The 21,656-nt window shown below is 33.0% G+C and overlaps 3 protein-coding genes across 12 annotated transcripts in view; 1 reads left to right on the forward strand and 2 right to left on the reverse strand.

Annotated features, from left to right (window-relative positions):
* Positions 1–17,827, reverse strand: part of LOC116336648 (poly(rC)-binding protein 2) — a 61,029-nt gene extending 43,202 nt beyond the window's left edge. The window contains exons 1-2 of one of the 6 annotated variants that reach the window (XM_031760627.1): positions 17,645–17,827; positions 16,318–16,361 (exon numbers count right to left, since the gene is read on the reverse strand). The gene's annotated coding sequence lies outside the window, so the exon portion shown is untranslated. Of the gene's footprint in view, positions 1–16,317; positions 16,576–16,775; positions 16,854–16,941; positions 16,961–17,088; positions 17,413–17,506; positions 17,610–17,644 lie in introns of those variants that run through there. The other 5 variants (XM_031760629.1, XM_031760628.1, XM_031760631.1 and 2 more) reach the window with 5 other exon arrangements.
* A 105-nt stretch (positions 17,828–17,932) lies between these two features.
* Positions 17,933–19,910, forward strand: LOC116336650. The gene is made up of 5 exons (XM_031760634.1): positions 17,933–18,108; positions 18,254–18,472; positions 18,542–18,760; positions 19,153–19,267; positions 19,356–19,910. Exons 2-5 carry the CDS (start codon positions 18,384–18,386, stop codon positions 19,485–19,487), a joined length of 555 nt encoding a protein of 184 aa, XP_031616494.1. The 5' UTR covers positions 17,933–18,108; positions 18,254–18,383; the 3' UTR covers positions 19,488–19,910.
* A 514-nt stretch (positions 19,911–20,424) lies between these two features.
* LOC116336647 (hillarin) overlaps positions 20,425–21,656 on the reverse strand; it is a 30,579-nt gene continuing 29,347 nt past the window's right edge. For all 5 annotated transcript variants that reach the window (XM_031760622.1, XM_031760624.1, XM_031760621.1 and 2 more), the window contains exon 10: positions 20,425–21,637. In XM_031760622.1, coding sequence (XP_031616482.1) covers positions 21,493–21,637 — 145 coding nt within the window. In that variant the 3' untranslated portion in view covers positions 20,425–21,492. The remainder of the gene's footprint in view (positions 21,638–21,656) is intronic.

Consider the following 21,656-nt stretch of genomic DNA (forward strand, 5'->3'; position numbering starts at 1 on the left):
AGAACTTCTCATAAAGCGGCGATCAATAATTTTTATAAATTTCAAGATGCGACTGATTTGATTTTAAATAATCTCAGGTTGAAAAAAAACCCTTTATTCTTAAAATCAATAATAGAAGCCGAAAATGTCTTGGGCATTACACCCAGAAACTCAATAACAAATAAAATATAAAGTGTAGCGAGTGTTGCTATCAAAACTTGAAATTCTCATTAAAATATGATCAAAAAATACATCGTATGGATGTTATATAATTTTTTAAATTCGATTAAAATAAAAAAATATGAAAATACTTCTTAACTTGACCGATCACAACCGTGCGACGATTCTTTCATAATCGTGACGATTTTTCATAATTGTTGATTTTTAAACGATCGTCGAAAGAATCGTCAAACGATTGTGATCGTGCACGATTTCAATCGTTGGTGTAGGAAATGACTCCTTAAAGCACATCATCATAAATACATGAAGCTTCCCATTTCTGCCGATATATCAACGCTCTTAATATGTCGGTAGTCATTTTACGGTATACATTGAAGGGAGGGTGGTTAGAATTGGTTCACGGCATGCTTGGCCAGTACATTTGTGTTTTGATTTGATTTTAAAGACTCTTAATTACAGTTCAAAACTTATGGCTATCATTTTGCTGTTATTGTTTCGTTCTCAACCAAATAAATGGTTCAACGTCATTTATAGAACAAATGCTCGTTTCAGCACATTATTCGCAATGTGTGACCATTCCCACGATACTGATACGTGTATAAAGTGTAAATAGTTTGCGAAAGGACTTCGTCACGCATATAAAATCATACATTGCAGCAAATGAAAAAAAAAATGCACACCACATTTTTATATATATAAATGAATCAAAAACCACTGCGTTTCTCAACTCAATCGACCAACCACCTCAAATCAATCGACCAACCGCCTTTTTTCCCATTCATTATTTATTTCTCCATATTTGTTTTTTTTTTTGTAGCTTTGAAAAAAGGAAATTCTTTTTTAAAATGAAATGTTTTTAGCCTCAAATACACATGTTTCAGTACATGGGATTTAATTGAATAATGAAACGATTTTATGCTCCGGCGATAAATGGAAATGCGTATTTTGAATATCACAGCACTTGGAAGGTTCAGCAAATTGCAATGGTATATTGTGTTTGATTTTTTTTTTTGGTATCAGGGCGACACAATGGTATGCCGGTGTATATTGCGATGATTGGTAACAATTGAATAAAATTAACCGAATCCTGTACGTAGCGTTTTTTTTTTCAGAACGAAACATATCAAATGTTTGACTGGGTTTCCAAATGAAAAAAAATGCAAATAATTTGTTCAATTATTGTGATTGTATTAATTTTAAATTCGGAGCTTGGGAATTGGTCCACTAAAAACCGATATTTTGAAAACAATGTGACAAAGTGAGCGGATGACATTTTGAATACATTTATATAGTTTATTGTCAATAATTCAATAAGTTAGATTAGACAATGGAATAATTAATAAATTGTTCATAAACGATGATGCGTAGCCATGAATTTCTTAGAAAATTCTTAATATTGTTTATGATTGGCAATAGATGATGATGGTGATTTTGATCACATAAGAATAGATAAGGAAATACGCTGATTAAACATAAACGTTAGCTTAATTATATGAATGCATTGCACTTTGGAAATTTACAATGAATTGACATGCTGTCTTCATAAATGGTTTGAAATTTTTATATTCCAATGATAAAGTGTTTTCCTAATTCACAGCGTCCTCTGCTCTCTTTCTATAAAAATCTATGTGCCGATGTGCTGAGTTGATATTAAGCTGCTATTTTCGCTATCACTTTGGCTCCAGCATCGTTTATTGTAAACATTATCAAGAAAGCGCAAATGTGTTAGCTCGGTAAATATGGACTTTGGTTATTGAATTTGTAACTTGAAAGGGCCATCAGATATATAAATTTTGCTCTATAGCTTTCTGTGTAATATAATTCAATAAATTTCATAAATGTTGTTGAAGTTTTTTTTATAATCGAAAACTTCAATCACACCATGGCACGTTGCTGGATTCATTGAAAGCGATTGCGATGTCGCTTTCATATCCGCTAATAAAATAAAATTGTGAGAACGCTCTTCAGTGTATATGTGTGTTTTTTTTTTTTCTTTCTTCGTTTTGAACCGATAAAGATGTTCAATGAGGTTGAAACATGAAAATATGGCATTTATGGTACTAAAAATGTTCATGTGTATGACTTTCTTCTTTCTTCTCCTCGTCTTATCTCTATGACAATGTGCCTAAAAAAGACAAGCAACAGCGTATAATAGCAGAGAGCAAGAGAGGGAGAAATGAAGCGACAGCTAAATGATGAGAAATCGAACAAATGTTACACTTTTAAGTTGAAAAGGATCCGTTTTGATGTGAGTTGGGACCTTTGTTGTCAATTGCAGAGTTTTTCGAAATTTAAAGCTTTATGTATTCGACGAAGAGAATAAATTCAATTTTAAGTACTTTTCCATTTCGTGATACAGGTAACATTCAACTTTTATTTCTTCTTCGGCTTCTTCTATTATTTTCAAGTGACATCAACAGAGTTGACTGAAATGGGCAATACTACAAACTCATGGAATAAAAAAAGACCCCAGCAATATCACATGAATATCATTTATTTTCGTCAAATGCAAACCCAATTTGTCAATTTTACTCAAATGCCCATTATTGAGAACATCAAATGCAAAACGATTCGCTTGAATAAACTTTGTTTTCGGTCATATTTACGAAAACTGTAGCTCTACACAATTATGAATTGCCATTCTAATAGGTGTTCTTGAGAAACAAACATACAATTCATAAAATATTCAATAAAAACAATTATTACGAAAATGCGAAAATGTGAAATAAATTGACGACGTGGTGTAAAAGAAAGAGATACAGAGAGAAAACCATTGAAATGACTGGAAAATGTTATCTAAAAATGGACATTTTCCATTTGAAAACAATGTGGCAGGTATTCACTATATTTCAATGGAATATTTTCGGAGAGTCCAGTTTGTGATACCAACAATATGACTAATCGCTTCAGTTGGCGAATAACAAAAAATTTGCTCACTATACGCTGAATATGTAATTTCATATCCACATTATGTCAGAAGTGACCGTTCTTTTTTTGAAAATATTTTGTGGCTTAAATTGTCTGAGAATATAATATTTCCCATTTGGTTCGCTTTCACCCTCAATTAAATTGATGTCACTTAAAATATACGGTTCGATTGCTGTTACTGCCGCATTTTGCCGCTTTTGTAACAGCAACAGACGTTTTTATCGATAATTTCTGGTTGGGAATTTTAAAATGTGTACCGCATTCGGTAACCAGAGAATGAGAGAATTGAATTCAATGAAAAAAAAGAACGTAAGCCACACATAGACAGACATACACACACACACAACTAAATATTTAAAAGCAATTAAAATATAATTATGTATATTATACATACATGTGCACTATCTTTTCTATTCAATTCATTAATTATTGAATTTAATTTTTTTTTCGTTCATTTGTTCGTTGGTCTATCTGCAAAGTAACGGATCCGACACGCTAACTTTCATGACGCGGTAAAGACCAAATCATTTCGATTATGAATCGAATATTATTATGTAGGGTAATATTTGTTTTAAGAGATAATTAGCCCCATATAACAAAATCAATGATATTGAGGGTTTTGGACGTGGGGTAACAAAAGAAACAAAAGACATTTATAAAATTCAAGACTTATTCAAAATCGAGAAAGGCCACATTTTTATTATTTAAGAGTGGTTGAAAATGAAATATTCATTTTCAAATTGCATTGGCGTTCATGTTCGAATGACTTTTTAAAGTTTTCTATTTAAAATCAACCTGGATTTTTCTGGTTAAACATTTCAATTTTTAAATCACAAATACTTAGTATAAAGCTCGCAAAAAATTTAGTGTACGATTCCAGAATCTGCTTTTATGCACACAGCATCGACATAATATACACATTATTTATATGAAAGGTGAGGGAACGGTTCAAGCTTTATTTCCCGAGAACATCATTTTCATAATGGAAATTCCCATGAAAGGTGAAAAATCAGAGTTTTGCTTACAATTTCGAGTGTTTTCACCCGTATCTATCAATTTCAATGTTGGAATATTAATTGTTTATCTGCTCGTTTAATTAATTGATGCGGTTTTAAGCCATTAAGTGCTCTCTAATTTACAAATGTGGTCATTTCTCTATCATGCTCGCTCGCTCTCGCTATCCGTCTTTCCAACGCTATTGCTTTCAATGTATTTCGATAGCGTATCCAAAAATACTATATCAAGGATAAGCTGATTTGAATATTTAAAGCGATTTTATTATTGACTAGTTGACTATTAACAGTTTGAATATATTTTGTATCGATGGATGGGATGTGCGTGTGATTGACCTCTTTGAGATCAGGGACCGGTGTATACTAAGCGATCAATGTAATTTGAAATTCGTGTAATTCACGAAAATCAAAATTAAATTTGCGTTTGCATTCATGCTTTCATTTAATACTGAACTGACAGTTGCACTAATTCATAATTTTTTTCCATTCTTTTCGAAAATGGAAGTTTTGACATTATGAGAGAGAAAAAAAGTTCAAGCATGATTTTTGTTGTTAAAACTATGCAACGAGAAAAAATGTGATGATATTATTTAACTCATTTATCTTATTGTATTTTTCTGATGGGACAAATTGTTGATGAAAAATTCGTTTTGTTGGTTTCCAATTATTTTTTTTTACCAAACAACTGTTCATGACAATGGTTAAAATGAAATGTTTTAATTGAGTTAAGAGCAATATGATATTGATACAGAGCAAAAAAAATGTATCTCTCGCTGGATTCACATTTCATACAATTAAAATAAACGAAATTTTTTGCGTCTGTGTGATATATGGAATGGCAAGGATGACATATTTTCAAATTACCATTGCCAATAACTGCTGACACTTAGAAACCAGAATATTGTCGAAATGAACATGCATTAACTGAGCGCGACACAGTCAGAAACAAAAAAAAACATATAGAACTATATCGAGAAAGGGGAGGAAACTGAACAAAATAAATACAAGCATAAAAATAAATTGGACAACGATCTAAAGAAATAAGGAAAAGAACACACAACATGCATGCTCAGTCATTCTATCTTGTTCTGTTTCTATTTCGGTTTCCGATCGAATTTTATTTTCATGGTCCCGAAAACATTGTATCCATAAATGCATCGAAAAAAATATCCAAAATGTAATCACTATAGACTATTTACCATTGCCGTTCTTTATGATTGTGATTTTATATCGCTTGAACCGCAATCAAATGGCAAATAAAAGTGGAAATGGTAATGGAAGCGAGCATGAAAAATGTTTATGAGTCCGTTCCTATTTTTCTGCTTTCTCAAGCAATGATGATGAAGACGACAACAGCGACGCCAATGACGCAACCACATCTATCGAATACTTTGGCTACGAACATCGAAATCGCAACAATTTCGAACGATTCGAACTATGAACGCCATTATGTTGTGTCGAAGAAAATATAATTCGGGCTAAAGCCAAGTTCAAATAAAATTCCGAAACATTTTAAACGAAATTTGATGATTCAAATAATTTTTTAAATGATTTCGGTTTCATGGCGTACTTAAAATGACTTTAATTATGGCAAAATATTGAGAATATATAGTACATATCCGATCGCGAATGGGTCTCGTTGAATGATTTAAGATAGATAGTTTTCTTGTTTATGTGATATGTGTTGACTTCTAAAAATGCGAATGACGAAGTTTGAAGAAAAAAATATACAGTGAAACCTTCACAAACAGAGTTGCAAAAAAAACCGGAAGCACCGAATTTCATAGCTATTTGGAATGACATTTATAGGAAAATAGATTTTAATGAGAGAAAACAACAGCACTTGAAGTCTTTTTACTCAATTATTTCTTTATTTCTTTACTCGATAATGAATCAAACGATTTGCATCAAATATCCGATTTTGCAATGGTAACTTCAATGGCAAAAGATTTTGGTGTCACATTCGGGTAATTCTTTTTTTACGGCATACCGACAAAAAAAATCTGTCATTCGTGTGTAACATAACGAAAAGAGTTTCAATGGAAAGGACAAGAATAATCGCATTATCGAGCACAATGGAAACACGCATCAAGAGAATTGGCAAAGTGAAATAGAAAAAAACCGAATCGAATAGCTTAAATTGAACACAACAATTTCACAATCTAATGCTAAAATTGCGTGACGACTTTACGTCTCTGAATAAATAAACAAAACCGATTCCATCGAATCGGACACGATATAAGCGACGTACCAAATCATTCTCACTTTCTTTCTTCCATTCGTTCGCTTATGCCCAACTCTTTCTGCCCTATGTGTTTGCATTTGAGTGTATGTGTATTTTACCCCGGCCCAGATCTATCGTGGAAATGACTAGATGGATTCGCATCGAGGCTCATTTCTTCCGAAGTGGCTTCAATTTCATGGATGTTCCATCGACACAACATTTCAAGAAAACTGTACTATATATTGTGAGTGTCTGTGTGTAACGGGACCAAAAAAACTGTGCTTACTGTGTATGCTCAGCAATATACATATATTGTTTCGAATCGCTGATGTGTTTGATATAGTTCTTCACTTTTCATAGGTTCTTCCGCTTCATGTTTATGTTCTGTGGTCGTGGTCGTTAACATTTTCTACAGTTGAAAATTTTATAGGTTTGTTGATGGAGCAACACAAAAATAGAAAACGAAAAACAAACGAGAGAAAAAAATGCCAGCATGAAAATTGAAACACGAACAGAAACAGCCACAGCCATGTGAGTGCATGCTTATAAACTTGTCTCATAGTCAATACTTGTCTCTCACTACTTTGTGTGTGTTTCGACTTTTTCCTTTGACAACCGACAAATTGTTTCAAAAAGTATGCACAATCGAAAAAATCAACCATATATATAAAGGAGTAACAACTTCATTTCAATTTCATGTTCAATGCGTGCCCCGGACAAGTTGTCCTTTGATTAATTTATTCAACGTGCTGCTTTTCTCTCTACCATTTGGCCTTTACTCCGATACAGCGGATAGTGGAAAAACGTATAAATTCCCAAACCGTGTGTTAAAGTGGCCAAATTCACATCTCATATCGTGGTTTTGATGTGAATATAGATGCTGCTATTTTGTTGATTGCACGTATTTTTGTTTTGTGCGCACGTCGTACCATCGTCTTTTCTCTGTATTTTAGTGTTGATGTAAAATTTACTGCATATGGCTGCACACAATTTACCACACCATCAACAAAGTTGAAGCGCATTTGCATCGATAAAAGCAAAATTAATAGCCAGCGCAATCGCAATAATTGTAAAGCAGATTTTCGTTGCAATCCAACATTCGAGGCGAATGCTGGAATGGGATAGATACCGGTGTTCACCATTTGGACAACTTAACCTGTTGTTCTAAACACATATACACACACAAACTTTCTTCATATCAAATACAACCGTTTTTGGCTTATATTTCTCTTTTCGTTTTTATCTCTCAAATCATTTCGAAAACAGTTATGTGTGCGCATAATATCTGCAGCATTTTATGGCCTGTACCGTGTGTTATTATCTCAATGGGCTGTTGTGATTCGACAAATATTCGATGAGACGAACCAAAAACTCTGAAGCATGTATGTTTGAATGTGCGCCAATTGTAAAACTTAGCAACATTGTTTTCTCTCGCTTTGAATACATGGTCTGTGTGCAGAGATTTCTAGCATTAGCAAAAAGCCACTTTATGCCAGCACACAATATCTCCCATACTCTGTTGGTTTTTGAGGTTCGTTTGCCATTTTGTGTGTCGACTCATTTTTCCGCTTTACTTCTCAAATACTACACTATATGCTATCACATACACACAAACTACCAGGCTTGCACGTTTTTAGTGGAAAAGTTTAGTTATCTTTTCGGTACTCTCATTTGCACGCAACGCCCTTAACAATTAAAACATTTGTAATCTGCACACATTAGACTCATTTAACTTTCTCTCTTGCTCTATCACAATATCGACTTACTTTGGAGGCATCGTCGGTTTTCCGGCAAAATGGACTTTACCATCGAAAAGTCAAACATTTAATGCAAACAAATCATTTATCTCAATGGCATGATGATTTGGTAATGCCATCGAGTTTTCCACCAAACTTATGATTAAAACCATTTTTAACGACATTCTCACTTCTCAAAATGGCCGAACAACCAAATAAATTTACCGAGCCGATTCGTGTTTTTGTCTCTTCATGTTTTTTTTTTAATTCTTTTGGCTGAAAGCAGTTTTATTCTCGTAACCGATTATAAAAATTTTTTTCGGATAAACCGCTTGTCAGAAATGAGTCGACACAAAAAACACACGAAATATGGTTCGTTTTGAAAATCATACAAATAACTTTTCTTTGGGGTTTTTCTTCATTTATCAATGAAACGAAATTTATGAAATAGAAAACTTTTCGACAAAAAGATTCTGTGTGATGGGTGAGAAAAGTTGAGAAAAGTAATTTTAATAAGAAGCATAAATATTGATGCCAACTTCCGCAAAAACTTTTCCCCACTTTCGAAAGAGACCGCTTCATTTTTGTACATAAAAGTTCGTGTCAAACGATGTGTAAAACAAAGAATAGAAGAAGAAAAAAAATCAAACAAATGAATTTTACGGTAAATTGAAAGATACACGTTCATCCATTCGTTTCAATTTTTATTCGAAATATTTTAGCTTCACGATGAAAAACGACTCTTTTTTCTCTAAATTCAATGGGATCCTTCTTATCGAACAGCACATACATACATGCAGACATAGTAACAACGAGACAATTTGATAAATAGACATACCAATTTGATTGTCGTGAGTGCTTTTACCATACACTGCGATCCAAAACACTTATAATATATATATAAAGCGTATGCTTGTGCTGAATTGGCAATTGAACGAAATTATAGTAGTTGCCATATGAAAATTTCGAATATCACTGAAAAAAAAAATCATTTTTGATCATATCAAAGTGGGCAAATTTATTGAATTAGAAGTCATTGAGAGCGCTGAGTGAATGCAAAAAGATTTGTGTATATCAAAAGTGTTATCGAGAAAAAACAATTTCGATTGATACAATGATGCTGTGCTTTTGGTTTTTTCTTCTTCTAAAGCTTTTGAATGTGGTATGGTATTTTTCAGTTCTTCTGTTGATCGTTATATAGAAGCTGTAATATTTAAGCACCCGAAGTAGGCACGGCATCCGGTTGAATGAATTGTGAGGGGAAAAAAATCATGAATTGGCAATAATATTAAAAGGGGGGAATCTGGCGCCTAACTCAATTTGCAGCGATATTCAATGCTCTAGTGGCTCTTTGATCTTTTCACACGCGCGCATATTTTTTTATATCGTTATTTGTTTGCATTCCACGCTAAATCCCTAGTGCGTTGTCATAAAATTTGATGCATTTTTTTTTCGCTTGAGATGTTAAGCCGAAATCGATTTTTTTTTGTTTTTGCTGAAATGGTATTTTTGAATAATGAGTACTTTTTTTCTTTTCACCATATGGAGAATTGAGAAGAGTCTTTCATTTCTATCTGAACAATCAAATAAATGGGTAGCATTTTATTGAAAGAAGAAATTATGTGCGTGTTTGCGATAGGGTCCATTAATTTCTGGGAAAATAGTTTGTACTTAGTACATCGAAGTTATTTGATTGAAGTCACTGCATTTAAAAGATCTTAGCAAACAGCGACGAGGAAAAACACGGAGCGAAAAAAGAGTAAATATGAAATCGCATTTTGCGAAATGAGTCAATGCATGATTTCTCTTTCTTGCTCATTTCAATCTCTATCTCAATCCTGTTTGGTTTCCACCATTATTTTTCATTCCATATTTTTCAATTCCACTATATATTTGAGAACAAGATGGCTTGCCGACCAAAATAGAAAACATTGAACGAATCATCACATGTACACCAGCTCATTCGAGGGAAATTCACGCGAGAATTGTGTGCACATATAAATTGTAAGTATTCCGAAGAGCAACGAGAAAAAAAAAATACGTATGCCACATACATCTGTGACTGAAATTGCATTTGTGAACTTTTATTATTTTGAAATTTATGTGAGAATAGTCTTTAGTGTGCGTTTTTTCTCTTTTGCTTTTTATATGATGAAAAAGTTAAATTTCGGAAACTACATGTATTATATTGCGATATGTATATGTAAATCTGGCTTTATTTTGTCTACACATTTCAAACGAATGTTCTGCACTTTTGTTTGTACCAAAAGGAAAACAGTACCAACATTTGTAAAATATTCACGTATTTTTCGTGTTTGTGTATTCAGTATCCTCAAATCCATTTAATGCTGGCTGCGAAAGGAAAGCGCACAATAATTTCTCAACGGTCGCTGATATAATAAGCGATTTAATTTTGGAACGAATTGTTAACAAAACGTCCATTTAATTTTGTTACCGGAGCCAAATGTACTTTAAAAAAAAGTTTTGCATTAAAGTAATTGATTTTTTTAGATGGCATATATGTACCTCATCCTTCCGTCTTGATGACGTTTTATTGAATTGGATGCAGAATATAATTGAATTTAAAGTAATTGAGTAACTAAAATATCAATATCAAAATCAATTCAATCACAAATAATTATTTAACAGTGACAACGAAGCGCTACACATTGTATAACAATTTCTAGCGCAATTCAAGAAATTCAATGTAAACCAATGTTGAAACGGTTCACGTTTATATTTGCATGAAAATCAAAGTGAGATCAAAGACACTTTGTACATTGCCCGTTCGTCCATGTTCCTCTCTTTCGCCTTACTTCACATTCGACTCGGTTACAAATTTCATTGAGAGAGCCGTAATCAACAAGCGCTTCTTTTGTTAGATAATCACATTAATGAATCAACGCAAATATGGGCAAAACGAATTGTTATGGGAAAATGCAATAAACCGTTCGATTGTATTTTAATGGTCGTCACGCACAGAATCACCTGTCTAGCGATTTCATTGAGCAAAAAGAAGCACAACAACAACACATACGTATCGTATGTGCCATATTTGGGCATTCTTTGATGACGATAACGAACTATATATATGATTCTGTTATTTTTCGTTCCCGTTCGTTCATAAATACACATATCAAAAAAAAAAACGACGAACCGGCACCGTGGCCGTTGTGTTTACAAGCAAAATCGTTAGTACACGATAAAAACCATGTTTGAATTGAACAAAAAAAAATGGGAAGAACGAGTTTCCATTTTTGGCAATTTTACCAAATCAACCGACGATAAACGTAAACAAAATGTGGCATTAAATGACACCAAAGATGAGGAAGCAAACAAACAAATAACAAATAAGGCAACGAACCCAAACACAAAAATTCCTTTGATCACAACCAAAACAGATCACCGGTTGTTGTGTTGCTCTTTTCAGTTTGCATATGTGTGCGTATGCGCCCGCAAAACGGCGTCGTGTGTAAAATTCATTTAACTGTGTTTTGTTTATATTATTTGGTATGGTGTGTATCGTGGCATACAGCTGTATACTTCGTTTTTCTTTTATTTTAAATGAGCGAATCGTGAACGCGAATCATCAGTAATTCAATAGCAAAAAAAAACAACAACATCAGCAACAAAATGAAGAACGATGCACTTTTAGTGCATGCAAAAACTGAAATCACGAAATTGTTTACAAGTTACCGAAACGATCGCATTTAAGTGAGTGAATGTGTGTTTGTGGTTGAAATACATTCTGAAAATGTTACTTGTTCATTAGATTGGGTCGATGGTGTTCATGCTCATTGCGACGGAAAGTGGCATGGCAGTGCTTTCAAATGCACATTGCATTTTTATATTTAGAAATTGTTCATCATCATCCACCAGACCCATGCAGAAAATTTAAATTTTAAAATGTCGAGCAAAACAAAAGACGCAAAAACACACAAAAAACAAGTCACTTGTAAAATAACATTTTTCAGCGGTTCGGCTCGTAGATTGTTTTTGTTAATATTTCTTTTGTGTATAAATAAGAAATGAATGCATAGACACACGATTCAACTAACCAGTTCATGTATTTTTTTTTCTCTGATGCGTCTCAGTTTATTGGTCAGTATGCCATATTGCTGCAAAATATGTAAAAACTACGATCATCGAAGCGAAAATCTCTTATAAAATACACGTTGTACAATGCATTTTTCGACATTCTACAAACGTGTATCATTGTGCATATGTACACGAAACTCGTCTGTCGTGACCTATTTTTTCGACGGAAAATCGCCGAAAACAGAGAAATAAAAATAATACAATATGCACCATGGAAAAAGATAACAATAAAGAGAGATGCATTTGGTATTTGTTGTTGTGGCGCGGCTTACTTTTGTATGAAATGAAAGGGAGTCATTTCAACAATTGAAATGAAATGAATACCATGTTCAAGTCAAATTTCTACTGTATTCGTCAGTCTAAATTGGTGAACATTCCAAACCGACAAAAAAAAGTGAAACGAACATTTGAACAAGACGAGAAGTTCAAACCATTGATAAATGAAATTCCTTGACTTAACGCTGTACACAATTTGATATGATGCATTTAGTTGATTAATATGAAGAATGCTCATTTTGGTGAGTCAGTGTATGAACATCAATATTCACTCTTGCACATTGGTTTGCAGTCAGTGCTTCTTTCGTCTGTACCGGGCCACATGTTCACATCCATTTTTGCATAATATTCTCATAATATTTAACTTAAAATTGTGCATTGTACTTTCGGTCTTGCTATCGGTTATTTTAATATAGAAAAATTACATGCAACTAAAACTTTTTCATGATAATATTTCTCTTGTATACGAAGTTTTGTACCGTATTTATTTTGTGACGTGTACACTAGACACGTAGTATAGCAGAAATTAAGAAAAGATAGCAATATGCTTGTTTGGATATTATTTGTTGCTTTTGCAGCTGCATGATTTGCTGCTTAATAAATAGCAATATATATATAATAATAATACTTTTATACATGATACTTAAGCGCAACAATTTCGGCAGTTATTTTTAATTACGACGAAGAAATTGATAGAGAGATTTAAATAGAAAAAGAGAGCGGGACAACCAGTGTCTTCACCTCGACACTTGCCAAGCATTAAAAAATCTGATCGAAAATGCACGTTAGAATGAAGTCATCGAACAACGCCTGTTGTGAGTAATTTAACCAATGGTACCGATGAAGAAGGTGCATTTTTATCGAACGATAAATATCGCAGCACATCAAAAGCATACATAAACTTTAATGTATTCTCACCCCCCATCGAATCGAATACGGTTTGAGTCGAATTCATTCTCTTTAATTTGAAATTAATTGCTAATTGCGCTTGGTGAGTATGTGTGAGCGCGCGTATTCTAAAACGTAAAACAATGAAATCGATTCGATGAAGTAGGCGAAGCTCTGGTATCACACAAACTATTTCACAATGTATAGTATATTTTGTAAATATACATGGTGTGTTTGTTGATCGTTATCGTATTATAAAAGTATGGTGTTGTGTACGTTTCGATATATTGTAAATAACGAGATAAGTAAACGCCCGGGATAGATGTATGGGATATAATATTGAGTATTACGCAAATCTAAATCAGATCACTCTTTCCCAATACACAGAACCACGCGCACTCACACACTTGCAACACCCAGCCAGATTCACAAACACCATCACAATAATCCACAAATGCAAATGTTAACCACATTTTCCCATATTCGTAATTGTTTGAAATGTCATGGCATCAATCTCAGTTTGCCTCTCGAATAGAACCGCATGAAATGGCAAACAAACGAAACGAACCACATAATATGAAATTATATAAATACATAAACAACGACAGGAGAGCGAAGCAGATACAGAAACAGAAGAGAAAAAAAAACAAAACAAATGTGCAACATTAAATCAGTATAATGTATATGTACGCCAAAACGAAACCGAATCTAAAAACCAAAGAATTCCATGGAGCTAGCGCGCTACTTTTTTTTTATTCCGCGAACCGAATGCTACCAGGGATGCCGTGTGTGAATTTCACACAAATCACAGTTATAATAAACTTGAGGCAAATTTGAGAACTCTATTTTCGAAACACAGAGCTGTGCGTATGGGTCGCGATTATTCTACACACTCTAAACAGCCCACACACTCGATGTTGTTTACAATTTGAAATCTTATGAATCATTTTTAGTTTGCGGTTCTGTTTGTCGTCTCACGTTTTTTTTTCTCTCTTCGCATCTCATTTGAATCGTAAAATTGTGGTGCTGCAATTAAGCCATACATTTCACCGTTGACAAATTCATCACCATCAACACCAACAACATGTTATGTATAATGAATCTCTCTCCGTCAAGCATGATGACTGTATGTACGACTCAGTCAAATACAAAAATTTTTTTGAATGTGTCGACGACAACGATCATCGCGATAACAACGCGCTAACAATTTTAAATGAAGGGAAATGTTTGAAGTTCGTGTATCAATTACAAAACATTTTCCCGGTCTTTGATTTTTATTTCTTTCTCTTTCTCTCCCGGTTATCAAATAAAAACTCATGACACTCTCTCTTTCTCTCTCTCTCTCTCTCTCTCTCTCTCTCTCTATCTCTCTCTATCTCGAATATGTACTGGAAATATATGACGAAAAAAAAATTCTTTTGACTTTGTCGAACTCTTGCAGTCTCTTAATCTTTTACTCTTTCTTTCGCCCAACTGAAATGCGAATCGAAAAGGGAACAAGACAAGTAGAGAGAATCGAAGAATGAGAGACAGAAGCGTTTTTTTCCTTCTTCTTTTGTTTGAAAAGAGTGAGTTTGTGTCGCTGAAATGTGTGTGTTCACCAGCAATGGAACACTGCAAAATGGCACACACACAATATAGACTAAATGTAATACACTAACTGACAGCTATGCTATGGATACATATGACATAAAATACATTTTGCGTACATTGTATTGAATGCCATAAAGCTAGCATTCATTGCATGCATACTGAATTGAAAGATGGTGTACATAGACAAAATGCGCGTTATATATATAAAAATCTAACAATGGTTGGACTGTGCTAAGTGAACGCGTGCGATAACTTCATTAAAAAAAAAAATTGTTTACAACCAAAATGGGCAACAATGTAAAAAGATCGGTGCTACAGTACAAAAGAATCCAAACAAAATATGTTTAATTTGATTTTACGATGCTCACAAATACACCAGAGAAGTTTTCGATATCTGTATTCTCTTCCGTGCTCGTTCTCTCTTTCTCCCAATGAATGTGTCGCCCGAAATGCATGGCAAAGTATGAGACAAATGTGAGGGGGATCACTTTTGAGGATTCAGCAATATCAAACGAACATTTGGAGTGTGAATTTTGTTTCGTTTTTTTCGATCATAAAAAAAATTCTGTCTGGATTTCGAAACCATATTGAAAATGTGAAATAACCTCATATCATGAACACTGTTATTTATATCGCATTATCGATATCGGTCACCAGCAGAAATGTCAATTTGGAAAAACTGTGCTCTTAATGAAATACAAATTGACGATTTACCCGTATGAAACACAATTTGATTCATTGGATTCTTTCATTCTTTCTTTTTTTTCACTTCATAGTTGATATGAATGAAGATTGTGTGAAAGAGAGCTTGCTATAAAGCGAATGGAAAAGAACGTGAGAGCCAGTGTTCAATGAGTTGAGCATGTAAAGCGATAAAACGGTGACGGCGCGGTCGATAGACAAAATCATAAAAACATATAAACGAACTGAGAAATAAACCATACAGAACGACAAAACAATTTTTACTCATGGAATAAAAATAAATGGCACATAACACGTATAACATTATCGATTTATCCATCGTTTTTATTTGTTGGCGGGTTTTTTTTGTTGTTGTTTTGTTTTATCATGTTGTCAAGTTTTTTTCCCTTTTTTTTTCCTTATGAAATAACAAAATATGTTTGCCATTCGCTCCATTATTATTATTTTTTTTGTTATTATTTCCTATTCACATCATTAGCGTTTCCATACATTTTGTCTCATTCATATTAACAAAGTTATCATTACTGTCATTGTTCTAAGCATTGTACAAATGCTAGTTCATAACTCTTTTTTGTATGCACACGCTGTGTGTGTATGTGCCGTGCACACATATCGTTTCAGCCGCATCAGTTCCATTGAATGAATAAATTATTTAAATGAAACGAAGAAAAATTATCGAATGAAATTGTATTTTGCTTACCGTTTGTTAGTTAGCCGTGTGAGTATCAAAAATAGAGTTAAAACCTGGCCGGAGAACGATGTGGTGTTTTTGTTGTTGTTGTGGTTGTTGTTTGATGCGTTGTTGTCAGTAGCGTAGTTCCAAAATTACCGAGCGCCCACCAGAAGGATACACAGAATTTTGATTGTTTTTGTATATATATGTAGAATAGAGGAAGAGAAACGATGATTGAAAATTTGAATGACAGAAGAGTGGAAAATTGAACACACTAATTTGAAACTTCTAATACACACAATATCAATCAACAGTAGCGAAAAAATAAATAAATAAATCGAACTGAAATATGCAATATATACAGGACAAAAATGTAAAACGACAACAGGTAGAGGTGAAACGGAGTAGCACGGGTGCAAAAGAGATAAATAATCATATATAGAGAGGAAAATACACTGCAGAGACAAAACGAATATTTAATTCACTTTGAATATCGGTGTTTGGTATGTGTATGTATGTGTTTCAATTATTTTTCCGCGTAATTATACTCTTTATTTATTTTGTCTTCGTTATTATTTTGAAAATCGCCGCGGTACAATGCTATTGCTTTTATTTTCTTTTTTTTTCGGTATAAATAATTAATCAATCCACTTTTCTACAAAATGCACGTCGTATATATTTTTCTGTTCCCCGACTACAAAGCGAGAAATGTGTGTTTTTCGGAATGGTGAGTGTCGGTTGTCTTTTCTGTGCTCATGTATGCGTGTATGTGTATATTATGATATGGTGTGCCCTTACTTCAAAATAATTCTCGTGGTGGTCGGTTGGACGTCGTTTTTTTGTTTTATTCTCTCTTTCTGTATTTTCTTTTTTTATCGAATTCAGTTTTATATGCGATGGACAAAACGGCAACTCCACAACTATACTCTGGAAATTATTTCTAATCGAATCGCAGAACTTTCTACACATACAACACCGCGCGTCTAATATACTCTCGTTTTGTCTCACTCTGGGTGTCGTAGCGTACGTAACGAAACACGCACAAATAACAACAATCAATTTACAATGAAACAGTTCGTTTGCTACTCTTTTTTCTTTCGGTTTGGTTTTTATTTTAGCTCTTTCTATTTTTTTTATGCTTCCCCTTTCAGCCTCGTGCTTTTTTTTTAAATTTCAATACAACAACAACAAAAATTCAAACAAAAATCAAACGAACCAATGCAAAAATTAAAAATATAATATTGGAGTGGAAAAAAAACTCTTTGCAATTATACTATATCGATAATAAGAATAGTAGGGACAAAAAAAAAGTAGTCGTTGACTTTCGTACACATAAACTGCGTTTGGTACTTACTAGTATAAACACACAGAATTGAACAGCGCAGAAGTACTAACTAGTGTCGTAGAGTAACTTAGCATTTTTCAAACGCAATCAGTTTCAATGTGTTGAAATTTTGTCGTTGTTGTTGTTGTCGTCGTATCTCTCATGCATACACGGCTATCACATTCTATGTGCATGCAATGTGCGATAGAATGAGAACGCAATATAATTTACTGGTCTGTTTTGTGTTTGCCATGAGCTGCCGCTTGTAGCTGACTATCGGACCGATACATGTGATGAAGAAATGATGTGAACACCCGAATACGAAATTCACACGATGTTTGTGTGTGTGTAAGTGTGCAGTGAACACGCTCTCTGTCTCTGTATATGTTTCCCTCTCATACATATTACATTGTAAATGTTGATCGGTTTTGTTAAAATGGAATACATACGACGGGTTTGCTATTTGGAGTAGCGGTTCGGTGTAAGCGGCAAAGGTGAGCAAGACAACCATATACCATACACACATCGTGTCTACTCTATCTAACACGCTTGGCATTTATCGCCATTTTCATTTCCATTCGGTTTCTTAGTATTGCATGTCATGCATTATTTTATATTATATTTTTTTTCGGTCTAAAGTGGTAACACATTCGCATCTGACCATAATGTCAAAATACTATCGTACTTTGACAGCTGCAAAGAATTCAAACAATTTCGGGCTGAATAACGTAAATTTTATGAGGAAAGAATTCGTCAAACAATAATCAAAATGGAAAACACAAAAATTCAATTGAAAAATAGCGAACAAATTAAGGCGAAATTTGCCGAAATTACCACACCATTCATCAATCAAATGAGGTAAATGGTTAGAGTTTTTTACTTTAGTTTGTTTATGTAAAATTAATATTGTAATATTTTGTTGTTCAGCGACAAATTGGTGACCAGTTTGTATGATGTTTTGCAACCAACAGTCAAAACACATAAAATAAAAGCACCCATCATCAATAAATTCAAAGATGATATGATCAATAAATGGACTGAAAAGTTCGATACAATGTGGGAAACCAAACATTTAGACGAACGAATCACAGCATTGAATGAACTAAAGCAACAATACGAACTGAACACACCGAACAACAAAGCATGGTAAGTGTCATCATTCGAGAAAAGATCAATAACAAAAATACAGAAAAATCTCTACAATGGACTTTTTATTTTTCCGTTGTTCCCATCAGAGGGGTACACTGACTCAATTTTAGTAAAATTCCAATATTCTGATAATTCTAATTATCTCTTCTGCAAATTTCATCTAAATTTGATCAAGAGAAGAAATTGGTCAACATTGGGAGACACTTTGTTTTTATATACGCATTTTTGTCACTGTTCGTCAATGAGAAACCTCTTTGGAATGTGGAAAATTGAGAGTTTTCATTACAGAGTGATTTTTCTGTATTAATTTGTGAATATTTAGTTGCGAAAAAAGAAGAAAATGTAACAGAGCTAAAACACTTTTGAAAAATGTATTCATATTATTGCAGGCGTGCACATGGTCATACACCCGAACAACAGACACAGTTTATCCGAAATCGGCAAATGTCCACATTCATATGTTACATGCAAGATTTACTTGAAAAACAATCAAAAGAATTACAGGTAAACACAATTTATTTCTTTTTCATCGTTAAAAATTGATTTAAAAAGATGTTTAATGATTTGTTTCTTCTCCTTTGGATCCGTTTAGGAATTGATTTTGAAAGTAGACGAGCGTCGGAATTTCTTTAATGAAGTGTCCAAGCGGCGTTCGAAAACAATCGAAGAAATTGATTCAAAACTTGTTGAATTACAAAATGCCTATACGACGGCTGGCGAATAGAATATAAAATCAAACCTGTAAAAAGCTTCACATCATATCATCCGTACGATACTCAACATCATCTAAATCATATAAAATTGTAAATTAAGAAGAAATGTATTCAACAGATCATTGTCGGATGCAATTTAATATTTGGTTTATTTCATAAAGAATTTTATATCGTTATAATCAATCGGCTTTTGTGTATTCGTTTTAAATTTTTTTTGATAAAGTTAAAGATTGAATTAGAATGAAATGATACAATTCGAATGAATAGAGTGTTTTTTTTTTGTTTCTTCAAGTTATGGGAAATAGCTTGGCAAAAAAAAGCACAAAACGATTGAGTTGAATCCATAGATTCATGTGTATGAAACAATTGGTTTTGTCTCCTTTCTTTCGTTTAAATTAATTATTATCATTAATAAATAGATGTATGTGACATGATTTGTTCTTTTTTTGTATATTTTTGTTTTATTGCAAATCCGGCATAATTCAATATTCATTTATTAGGTGAATTAAGCATTTCAGATTCGTTTGTCATATTCCGTTCGTACAATGGATTCGTTTTTTTTTTTTGGAATGATGAAAGAGAGATGACAAAACGAACTTCATTTCTTAAAATCTATCAAAACTGCAATGTTATTTGGGTGAATAGAGTTATTGCTTGTGTATGGGGCGACTTTCTATCACTTAATAAAGAATTTGAAGCATATTTGTTAACGTAACGGTTAATTTACTGAAATAATTATCAACTTCAAGAAATTCAATACGACAATGACAACTTTATGATTTCCATCACGTTGTTTTCGAACGTTTTTTGTGTCTACTGAAGCGATTTTTCGCAATAAAGTGTCAAAGTCTTCAGATTTTATGGAAAATAGTACAAAATATATTTTTTGTAAGTCAATTGTACTTCGTATCGAACTTTTTTTTTGGTCAAATTATTTTTAGCATAACATTTTATTTTCAGTTGTCATTTCAAAAAAGTTTTTTTTATATTTACAATGCATTGATTTTGCAACATTTGGAATTCCATCATTTTGAATTTTATTGCAAATGATTAGAATGGATTCGGATGTGAATCGAATTACGAAATGGAATGAGTTACAATGTTATGTCTGAGTTGTTTTCTACAAGATATATATATGTATAGGTATGCATTGGTATATTTAATTATAGTGGAATGTATTCAATTGAATGTTATTAGATCCTGATTATATCGTTTGAATTGATTATGTCAATTGTTTTAGTATGAAAAGAATGTATTGGGTGAGAAGCCATATTGACTCGGCCAAAAATGACTTCTGTTGCATAGAATCTTACCACCTACAATTGTTCACGGAATAGGTGAGACCTGAAGGGCAAAGTTTCATTTTCATTCTCAGGCAATGTATTTCAATCGAAAACTGTCGATTTAATTTACGTCTCACCCATACAAATACATCTCTCATGTGAATCGAAAAAGAATATCATCAGTTTTGTACTAGATGTCTGTGATAAATATATTTTGTTGTAAATATGATGTCAATGTTAAGCTATTGTGCTCTTTGATTAACTATTTTTTTTTCTCTCTCTTTAAATTTGTATTTTTTTGGTGTGATTGTGAATAAACTATGAATTATTTTCGTGACTAACCTATGTATGCGTGTTATTCTTAAGCAAATAGATTCGATGCATAGATCTATTCGAACTACTTTTATTCAATTGTTTTGATGCACAAACTGACGGCCTATTCACTGCATATCTCGTTCATTCCAAACATTTCCTTTTCGAATTTTTTATGATTTTGTTTTGTTTCCAATTAATATTATTCAGCTACACTCTTCATATATATCATCAATTAACGTTAAGTAAAGCGATTTAAATACGTACAAATCAAATGAATTATTCGACAGGTTATTAATGAAAAGAAAAACTTGTAAAGAAAAAAAAATAATAAACAAATTTAACTATATACTATACAAAATAAACGCAAATGAAAAAAAAAAAAACAAATAATTTTAATCTCGAGCGAGAGAGTCGGTGCTCAGTTGCGTTTCGATGAATTGATTAGGTATTTACAACAATGTGTTAACAAGTGCTTTTCACTAGATGAATGATTATTGTGATGAGAATGACTGCCAACCTCGCGGGTATAGATATCCAATCCGTATTGTCCTTCTTCGGGAAAACTGTGTGAAATGAATGAGA

Source organism: Contarinia nasturtii, unplaced genomic scaffold (assembly GCF_009176525.2).
Source record: "Contarinia nasturtii isolate CC-2019 unplaced genomic scaffold, AAFC_CNas_1.1 Cnas_scaffold_187, whole genome shotgun sequence".
NCBI lineage: Eukaryota > Metazoa > Arthropoda > Insecta > Diptera > Cecidomyiidae > Contarinia > Contarinia nasturtii.